Source organism: Epinephelus lanceolatus, chromosome 7, assembly GCF_041903045.1.
Source record: "Epinephelus lanceolatus isolate andai-2023 chromosome 7, ASM4190304v1, whole genome shotgun sequence".
NCBI lineage: Eukaryota > Metazoa > Chordata > Actinopteri > Perciformes > Serranidae > Epinephelus > Epinephelus lanceolatus.
In genome coordinates, this window is record NC_135740.1 from 30,769,471 (window position 1) to 30,779,898 (window position 10,428).

General features: G+C 40.3%; 1 protein-coding gene across 2 annotated transcripts; it reads right to left on the reverse strand.

Moving 5' to 3' along the window:
• Positions 1-494: 494 nt before the first annotated feature.
• On the reverse strand, positions 495-10,065 carry LOC117260764 (protein eva-1 homolog C). 2 transcript variants are annotated; one of them, XM_033632844.2, is made up of 8 exons: positions 9,893-10,065; positions 5,336-5,547; positions 5,126-5,249; positions 4,170-4,322; positions 3,828-3,971; positions 3,671-3,742; positions 3,506-3,583; positions 495-1,293 (listed from the first exon to the last, which is right to left on the reverse strand). In XM_033632844.2, exons 1-8 carry the CDS (start codon positions 9,978-9,980, stop codon positions 908-910), a joined length of 1,257 nt encoding a protein of 418 aa, XP_033488735.2. In that variant the 5' UTR covers positions 9,981-10,065; the 3' UTR covers positions 495-907. The 2 variants fall into 2 exon arrangements, with proteins under 2 accessions (XP_033488735.2, XP_078025567.1); XM_078169441.1 differs by lacking the exon at positions 3,506-3,583 and having other exon boundaries at positions 9,893-10,064.
• Positions 10,066-10,428: the final 363 nt, after the last annotated feature.

Genomic DNA, 10,428 nt, shown 5'->3' on the forward strand with positions numbered 1-10,428 from the left:
TTTGTCATATTAATTAATCAGTTGACAACTTATTTTAAGAAGCTGGTCATAATAAAAAAACAGCATTTTCACATTTTTGAGTAGGATGGAATTGAAATACATAAATTGGGTTAATTAAAAGTCAAAGCAGCAAATCTAAACATTTGTGAAGTTGGAGTAAATGTACTTAGATTCCACCACTGACAGAAGGTTATAACACATGCTGCTGGGTAACATTCACATGCATGTGTAACACAATTTTAAGTATTTCTATATAATTTTTTTTGTTCATTTGGTATGTTTTTAGTCTTTCTTACCCTCAGGTGTACATAATCTACAGGTTATACACTCATTTTTGGAAAAAAAATAAATTATCAGTGTCAGCAATGACAATCCATAGTGTGTATCCCTAATTTCTACAGTTAATGCTGTGGTTCACTGTGCAACTGGGCTTTAACTTTCCAGGCACTCCTTATGAAACATTAAACAGACGCATCATTGTAAACAAAATATTCACTAAAACAATCTTTATTACTTAGAACGACTTGTTTTATAATGTACAGTATATACTGGTCTCAACATTTTTACACAATGTCTTAGAACCAAAACAAATGTCGGCAGAAAGATAGCTAGGGATACATTTTTGGCCCCACTGTTACGTCATTTAATTTGCTTTTGGATTAATTTACCAAACAAATCATCTGATGTTAATCTTAATGATTGTAATTAATCTAACACATTAAGACTTTGTATATTTCACTCTTTACTGTTTAGAGTCACTTGTTCATGAGTGACAATACAAGGATAAAGAAGCACAGTTACATTGTTTTAAAAGTAAAATAAACCTCTGTGTGTAATTTCAGTCCAATTTAAATGTCATGACAAACAGATTTTTTAGCTCTACATTGACTGATACGTGTGACTTCTCTCAATTGTTGTAGGTTTTAATCTTATGAATGGCGTAAGGGCTGGAGTCTCGATGTGGCCACATGTCTCCGTTGGGCAGATCCCTCGTCTGTTCCACCCCACGATCGACCATCTCCACTGTCAAAGTGGATGGACTGAGGATTTCTGTAGTGCGGTAGGATTGTGTGAGGCGACGGAAGGATGATGTGTCTGAAATGTCATCGTCAAAGAGGTCCTCCATGAGCCCCTTGCGCTGTCTGCGAGAAGCTTTCAGCTCATCCTTCAGGTCAGACACCAGACCTTTCACATCCCTCACTAGTGTGGAGCGTATACCAAACAGGCAGAGCAGGAACACCAGACCAGCACAGATGCCAGAGACAAAGTACAGAGCCACTCGCTCTGGGAGCTCTGGAAGAGATAAAGGAATGTAATGATCATTTTAAAATGTGGCAGCAAATGCAAAGTTGTCCATACTGATAAACATCCTGGCCTTCTTTACCAAATTATTCCTTAAAAAATTATACTGGTGTTTATACATGTATCAACCAGTTTACTACAAACTGCATTACTCCTGACAACTGACCAAAAATGCTGTAAGTTTTTACATATTTTAATGTGCTTTTGACTTCCTAAGCAGCCACTAACTTCCCTGTCAGTGCTGTATGAAAATCAACTTGCAGAGGCCTTGAATTAATCAGTTGGAACGTTAAGTTGTATTTATTGTCTCTATGTAGTTAGAAGTACAGATTAAAATCCTCTTGGAGGGTGCGTTTGTGTCTTAATAGAAATATTCAACATCCAAGGTTTTAAGGTTGGCTCTGCATCGGCAATATTATTGCATAGACTTACGAGAATAAGTGTCCATATTGGCTGTTGTTTGTCTTAATGTACATGGACGTTTGAGTTTTCCCACTAGCACATGAATGCACCTTTCAGAGGAATTTTTTGGGAGGAAAAGGCAATCAAAGCTTTGAACTGTATTACAGGTCTGTGCAAAAACTTGTTATAATATTTAAGAATTCTCTGACATGTTAACGCAGTTGTGAAATCTAACTTCTTCCAGCTCAGAGTCATATCCAAGATCAGGATCTTCTTATCCCCTAAGGATTAAGAAAAAGTAGTCCATGCTGTAACATCTCTAAGACTAGATTTTTGCAATTCCCTCTGTTTTGATATCAACCAGGCCTCTATTTACCACTTAGAGCTGGTACAGAATGCTGCTGTCAGACCCCTATAAAGGAACATATTACACCTGCTCTAGCATCTCTGCACTGGCTTCTCACCCAGTGTCGCATAACTTACAAGATTCTTCTGTTTTTGTTCAAAGCCCTGCATGGTCTCGCTCCAAGCTATATTACAGAACTTTTATCCCCCAACAGTACAGCTAGTCACCTCAGATCTACAGATCTGATCAGTGCAGGTTTAACTGCTTAACTCCTCTGTCCCCTTGTCCATTAAAGCCTTACATGGGAAGCTAACTGTAGCTTAACCATACAATGTGTATGTGTAGGTATGTATCTGCATATGTGTATGTGTTTTTACAATGAATTTGTAAAACAGATATGTGGTGCAATGGGCAGCATGCAGTTTGTTGGCTGATGGCAGTCTGTACATGTACTGTTGGTACTGAGTGTGTGGGATTGTGACTAGTGACAGCTCTAGTGTATAGATGCAGGAGCTGTACGTATAACGTTTTTGTATCTTTTAATGGCAGTTACTGCATGTATCTGAGACAAATTTCCATTGGGACAATAAAGTCTTTCTTATCTTATCAAGCACTGTTAACTATCCCACAATCTTGTCGATGACCTTTTAGAGACAGGGCCTTGTCAGTAGCTGCACCAAGACCAAAACAGTCTCCCTAAAAAACATAAGAACAGCAGAATCTCTTGACTCCTGTAAAAGGTGTCTTAAGACCCACTGTTATTCCCTTGCCCACCCCTCAGATGATTCTTTATTTTATGCTTATTATAAAGCACTTTGGCACAAACCTGGTTTGATTTTAAAGTGGCACTATATATTAAATTTGGCCTTTACCTCTATGAAAATGTCACATGGACAAAAAATACTGAAGACTTAAGCAGATTTTTCATATGTCCAGGTTGATTTTAACATATTGTAATAAACTGAAGGGAACAAATGTCTGGCTGAAACTGAGAGAAAACAGTTAATATTAATACTATGGCTTTGGAAAATGGTCAACAGTAATGCAAATGAAATTATGCAAGTTCTACATTATTGCACAGACAAACTGAGGGGAGCCCTTTAACGAAGACAAGTGCAAATATATTTTTAATATGCACAGTGTGGGCAGAAAGAGGCAAAATGTTTTCAAACAGGCAGCTACCCATAATTAGCTGTGATGTGCTGTAATGGTATATGCATCTGAGCATATCTGAAATATATATATATATATATTTTGTTTTTTAATTCAACGCCTCTACTGAATTTTTACATGTGCTACTTCTAAACCATCTGGGAAGCCAATTCTGTCACTGTGTCTGTGTCAGTTTAGTAGAACTAGATGCTAAAACACCAATGTGGTCCTGATGATCTACAACAACGACAGGAAACATACATGCAACCCTCGCCTGAGCTTTTCAGGCATCAGTGCACATACCCAATATTTTTTCAATGATCTCCAGAGAGTTGGTTAGCACGTTTTGAGGCCTGTAGGTGGGGCCAGTGTACCATCCACCTGCAGGTGAGAGGGGTCTGGGCTCAGACGCCAGTCAAAGTCTGCTGCATGCAACAAATCCTGTGAATCTTAAAGTCTTACTCTCACCGTGTGTGTAGTCTGAGATCATGAAAGGATCCGTTGACCCTCGACCCACATCTTCCAGAAGATACCGGGGCACTGAAGAGAGAATTAAGAGATTTTTTTTACATAATTCAGCAAACCATGTCAGTCACAAGCAGCTCACATCCGGTTTGTCACTCACCACATGTGAAGGACACCCGCAGGTGTTTCCTGGTGCCGGGGAAACACGGGTCCCCGAAGGTTAGAGTATCGGCTAGTACTGAGCAGTTTGCTCTGCCATGACACCTGCGTGACACCTTCCTCAGAGCCGAAGGTGACAAACACTCTGGAATAAAATTAGAAATATTAATAACTGTTCATTATAAGCAATCAGTTTACTGTTGTAGCATTGGGCTCTGGTTTCAAATCTAAGCTCTTATGTATACTAATAAATTAAAAGGGCACACAAGTTATTCTGTTAATAGTACTGATGTTTGTTCCACTGTTGAGCCACTAGGTGACACTTAAGCGTCTTGTTTCAGACCCATGTCAATGTGTGATCCAGGTTCCTGAGGACAGTAAGGACTGCCGTGCAGCAGGTGTCCAAACGTGGCCGAGTAGATTGCCAGGACGGTCTCGTTTTTACACATCAGCCTCAGACGTTCATTTTCACACACCAGCCTTGTGCGGTGGTGCTCTGAAAAACAGGTTACATGTACACACATGAGATTATAAAGAAGTGCTTTGATGAACAGTGAAGAAACTTAGATGAACACATTGTACTGATGTTTTTGTGTGTTTAAGCTCGTTACTATGAATGACAGTTTTCATGTTACTGTTGTAAAAGTTCCTAATACTTCTTCCACTACTGCAGATAACTCCTTGAGGGGTCGTTTTGGGTTTTAAAAAGTCAAAAGGGGATGATGTTAACTGTTACTGATTGCCTAACTAAAACAAGTTTCAAGTCAAGTCGATGTTCATCTTGTACTAAAAGCTTTCTTTCAGCCACATCACAGCTCCTTCATCAGGAGATCAAGTTTGTTCAGTTTTCCTAAAACTTAATTTGTCGCCATGTTTAACTTATAGCTCAAAAAGTCCCAAAAGTGCTCTGGGTGACATCATAACAGCTACTGAGCTCACATATCAGCAGATACAACAGATCACTATGACAACTGAGCAAACTACATCTGCTGATTAAGACTGTGTGATGATATGCTTGAAAGCCCTGACTGACCTTGAGTTGGATTGTTTTTGTAAAATGACTATTTCCAAGGTGAGGACTGAACTTTGATGCTGCACTATGAAATCTTTTGGCAAATTGTACATTAGTATGAAGAGCATTGTTTACAGTGATAGGTTTAAACATGCAAAACACATGATTTTAGTTCAGTCTAAAAATTTAGCAGAAATGGTAAGCTGACTGAAATGTTGGTGCCCTGACCACTACTGTTCCAGTCATATGATTATCCACATAATAGATAAAGGACAGGGGCGACATACCTGGTCTGCACTTGTAGGAGACTAGAAGGTACTTGGTGGTGAGAGGACAGGGGTCCTGCCCAAACACTGGACTGAAGACAGGGATATGACAGGACCGCCGATCCTGACACTCTGACAGCACTTTCTACAAAGGACAAGAAAACATGTTGACTGTCAGCTGCAACAACAAACAGATAGATCTTACCTTCATCTTAAAGTGGATTTATCTACCTCAACAGCAACTGGAGAAGTACACTCTGTATCCTCGTCCACAGTTGTGGTTGTGTTTCTGTTTGCAGAGGGACATAGATGCTGATTAGGAACACGGCGTCCATAGAAAGCTGAGAGGACGGCCACAGACGTCCTGGAGGGACACTCGATGATGAGCATGTCTCCCTCACAAGCATGAGCTGTGTGGTTCTTCAGGATGGTGTGAAGATAAACTGTAAGAGAACACAAGGTGATAATCATTTCACTTTATGGAAGATCGCTTTTGTTTAAAGCAGTGTGTACAATTTCGGGGAATTTAATGAGGATTGTAGATTGCAACCAGCTGAAACTTCTCCTGGTTAGAGTTCAGGAGGTTTTTACCGTGAGCTGAATTACCTGCAGAGGTCTCTTCCTCTCCAAAACAAATGGACCAGGTGATTAAAACCAGTGAAAACAATGGATAAAGCAGCTCCATGTCACAAATCACTCTTTCTCTAACACTGGTTAGCTTGTCGCAGATGGGCTGCTAGCCCAGCATCTGCTAATCAATGCTAAAATTTCTTCTTATCCAGATGTACAGGGGATTTTTACCATGAGCTGAATGATCTGCAGAGGTCTCCTCCTCCTCAAAACAAACAGATCTGGTGATTTAAACCAGTAGAAACACTGAATAAAGCAGTTTCACATCACAAATCAGTGTTTCTCTTCTGCTGTTTGGCTCATCAGAGGCTGGCTGCTAGCCCAGCACCTGCTAATCTGTGCTCTCCTTTGTTCTCTGATAACTTAAGACCCAGAGGTTCAGGAGGTTTTTACAGGGGTCTGAATTATCCGCAGAGGTCTCTTCCTCTCCAAAACAAATGGGCTAGGAGACTTAAACTGGTAAAACCACTGAATAAAGCCATTTAACGTTAAACACTTAGCGTGTTTGCGACACAGCTCGTCACACAGGGGCTACTTACTACAGTGGCCGATGCAAAAACGTAAATGGCCCTGTCTAGAGCTGATCTAGACTGGTTTGTCTGTTCTGGGCCACTGTAGAAACATGGTGACTTCCATGCACAAGGACCTGCTCCCTATGTAGATATAATTGGCTCGTCCTAAGGTTACTAAAACATGATGATTCTTATTATTATCAGGTGATTATACACAAAAGAAACCATTTTTATTATATCATATTCAATATCTGTCAATATATTCCCCTAAATCCTACACACTGGACCTTTAAGTCAACATGTACAGGTGGGGGAAAAAATGAATATGTCACTATAATGTTATTTAAATATATAAATAAGTAGGCGTGTAACTCCTTGACTTACGTCAGTCATAAAACAAGAGTTTCAGATTTGCTTCATCACTAACAAGGCAATTATTTTACCTTCTCAACAAAGCAGAAATGACTGGTTGACTCAGTTCTCATAACCAATCAATCAATCAATTTTATTTATAAAGCCCAATATCACAAATCACAATTTGCCTCACAGGGCTTTACAGCATACAACATCCCTCTGTCCTTATGACCCTCGCAGCGGATAAGGAAAAACTCCCCAAAAAAAAACCCTTTAACAGGGAAAAAAAATGGTAGAAACCTCAGGAAGAGCAACTGAGGAGGGATCCCTCTTCCAGGACGGACAGACGTGCAATAGATGTCGTACTGAACAGATCAGCATAATAAATTAACAGTAATCCGCATGACACAATGAGACAGAGAGAGAGACAGAGAGAGAGACAGAGAGAGAGAGATGCAGGTAATGACGGTAGGTTACAACAACATTATTGAAAGTAATAATATTATAGTTATAGTTCTGGCTACTGTGGTACAATATGTTGAAAGTATGTATTAATATCTGGCAGTATACATGTGTGACAATAGTCATATGTGTATAATAACAGTAGAAGTATGACTAATGACTAATGATGGCAGTAGCAGCAGGAGGCATCTGGCAGGACCACGGCAGCAGCACAACCACACACGTCACGCTGTCCAGGCACCGCTGCGATATGAGTTAATCTGAGAGACAGTGGAGCACAAAGGCTCCGGAGAAGAAGCCGAGTTAGTGACATCCAGAATGGCTGAGTTAGCAAGATGCAGTAATAGAATACGAGAGAGAAGGAGAGAAGGTGCCCGGTGTATTATAGGGGGGTCCTCCGGCAGACTAGGCCTAAGTCAGCCTAACTAGGGGCTGGTACAGGGCAAGCCTGAGCCAGCCCTAACTATAAGCTTTATCAAAGAGGAAAGTCTTAAGTCTAGTCTTAAATGTGGAGACGGTGTCTGCCTCCCGGACCGTAACAGGAAGTTGATTCCACAGGAGAGGAGCCTGATAGCTGAAGGCTCTAGCTCCTGATCTACTTTTGGAGACTTTAGGGACCACGAGTAACCCTGCGTTCTCAGAGCGCAGTGTTCTGGTGGGATAATATGGCACTATGAGCTCACTAAGATATGATGGAGCTTGACCATTTAGAGCTTTATAAGTTAACAGTAGGATTTTAAATTCAATTCTGGATTTTACAGGGAGCCAGTGCAGAGAAGCTAAAACAGGAGAAATATGATCTTGTTTCTTAGTTCCTGTTAGTACACGTGCTGCTGCATTCTGAATTAGCTGGAGAGTTTTTAAGGACTTACTAGAGCTACCTGATAATAGAGAGTTACAGTAATCCAGCCTAGAGGTAACAAAAGCGTGGACCAATTTTTCTGCATCTTTTCGGATCAGGATAGGCCTAATTTTCGCAATATTACGCAGATGAAAAAATGCAGTCCGTGAGGTTTGTTTTAAATGAGAATTAAAAGACAAATCTTGATCAAATATTACTCCGAGGTTTCTTACGGTAGTGCTAGAGGCCAGAGCAATGCCATCTAGAGAAACTATGTCATCAGATAAAGAGTCTCTGAGTTGTTTGGGGCCAAGAACAATAACTTCAGTTTTGTCTGAATTTAACATCAGGAAATTGGTGCTCATCCAAGTTTTTATGTCTTTAAGGCAGTTATGGAGTTTAGTTAATTGATTACTTTCTTCTGGCTTCATCGATAAATACAACTGTGTATCATCCGCATAACAATGGAAATTTATAGAGTGATTTCTAATGATGTTACCTAAAGGAAGCATATATAGAGTAAATAGGATTGGTCCGAGTACAGAACCTTGCGGAACTCCAAAACAAACTTTGGTACGTAAGGATGATTCATTATGAACGTCAACAAACTGAAAACGATCAGATAAATAAGATTTAAACCAGCTTAGTGCAGAACCTTTTAGGCCAATTAAGTGATCCAGTCTCTGCAGTAGAATTTGATGGTCAATTGTGTCAAACGCCGCACTAAGATCTAATAAAACAAGTACAGAGACAAGTCCTTTGTCTGAAGCAATCAGAAGGTCATTTGTAATTTTAACTAGTGCTGTCTCAGTGCTATGATGCACTCTAAATCCTGACTGAAATTCCTCAAATAAATTATTATCATGGAGAAAATCACACAGCTGGTCTGCGACTACTTTCTCAAGGATCTTTGACATAAAGGGAAGATTAGATATTGGTCTATAGTTGGCTAACACCTCTGGATCCAGGGTGGGCTTTTTTAGTAGAGGTTTAATTACAGCTACCTTAAAAGACTGTGGTACATAGCCTGTTAATAAGGATATATTGATCATATCTAATATATGAGTGTTAACTAAAGGAAAGACCTCCTTAAGTAGCCTAGTTGGGATGGGGTCTAAGAGACACGTTGATGATTTAGATGAAGAAATCACTGCTGTCAATTCTTGAAGAGAAACTGGGGAGAAGCAATCTAAATATATATTAGGTCTTACAGCTGTGTTTGAGGTTATGTAACGAAACGTTACATAATTTAGAGGCCTTTCATCAGTGGTGTGACTCTTTTAGATGCTTTTTTTAGTCTTTGCAGTTCAGCCTGGGTGGCGACTGGGTGGTGTCCCAGTCACTGGGTGTAGCTCTCCAAGACAATATTTGGACTATGACCACACTTACAAACATACAAGACAACAGAGCATAAACACTGACGTGACGCCTCCCCTCCCACGTGTGCTTCCCGCACACGTCCCCCTGTGTTGTGTGTGCGTATTTTTGTGTCAGTTTTGAAGCTTCAGGGAGCAAATGAGAGGCAGTACCAGGCACTCACTCACAATGAACTATTATTAGGCCCCTCAGAGGCTGCAGCCACACAAAAAATGGAAATCTCTGCTGAGGTCAGATACAGAGACACACTGCTTCACTCACAATAGAACTGTCTGAGACAAAAGCTACCTTTGGCTTTGTCTAAACAATTCATTGTCAACATTGTCATCTTTCATATTCATACAACAAAACAAGTCAACTGGAGTTTATCTGATGCTTTGGGAGTATCTAGTCCTATTTTGTAGAGTTCAGTAGCCTGTGCCCCCTGACTCTGGCTTGAGCATGAGTTTCACCAGCTGTCCATAAAAAAGGATGTGCAGATAAAACCATAGGATACTTAATGTCTCTTAGAAGCTTCCTTTGCAAACCTTTAACAGCAGAAAAAAATACCCCGTCAGCATTTTTACTTTCTCCTGAACAAGCGATTATTGACGTCAAAAACAAATCACTTACGAGAGAAATCAGGAGCTGAGTGTGCGGTGGGAATCTTCAGTGCCAAAAGAAGAGATGAGAACAAGCAGTAAGTCCATGGTACTGTCATTGTGCATATCCTGCATGACAGACCTCTGGGTTTTGTTGTGGTAGCTTGTGGTGCTATTGACTGCCTGGGAGAGAGCGGTCAGTGGGTCAATGATGCCATTGTGTCTTAGCAGAAACAGCCCCCCCTTCCCAGTAAACTGCAGTCTATATCTATGCTCCAGTGTTGCTGTGGCTGAGCTTGGTGTGACGCTGCATGTACATTTAATTTGTCTTTAGTCCGACATTAAAATCACATTATGAAACAACAACATCTTTATATACAAGAGCAACATGCTGCATATACCTGTGATGTGTTTTGGCTGGTTGTTGCAGGTTGCAGCTCGAGTATTAGTACAAAGTCGTTTCATATAGTAGTTGTACATTTTGGGCACATAATGCACATATTAGCTTTGTTTCAGATTGTTAGATCAAAGGATCAGTCCCACTTTGATGTTGATTAGCTTAGCTTA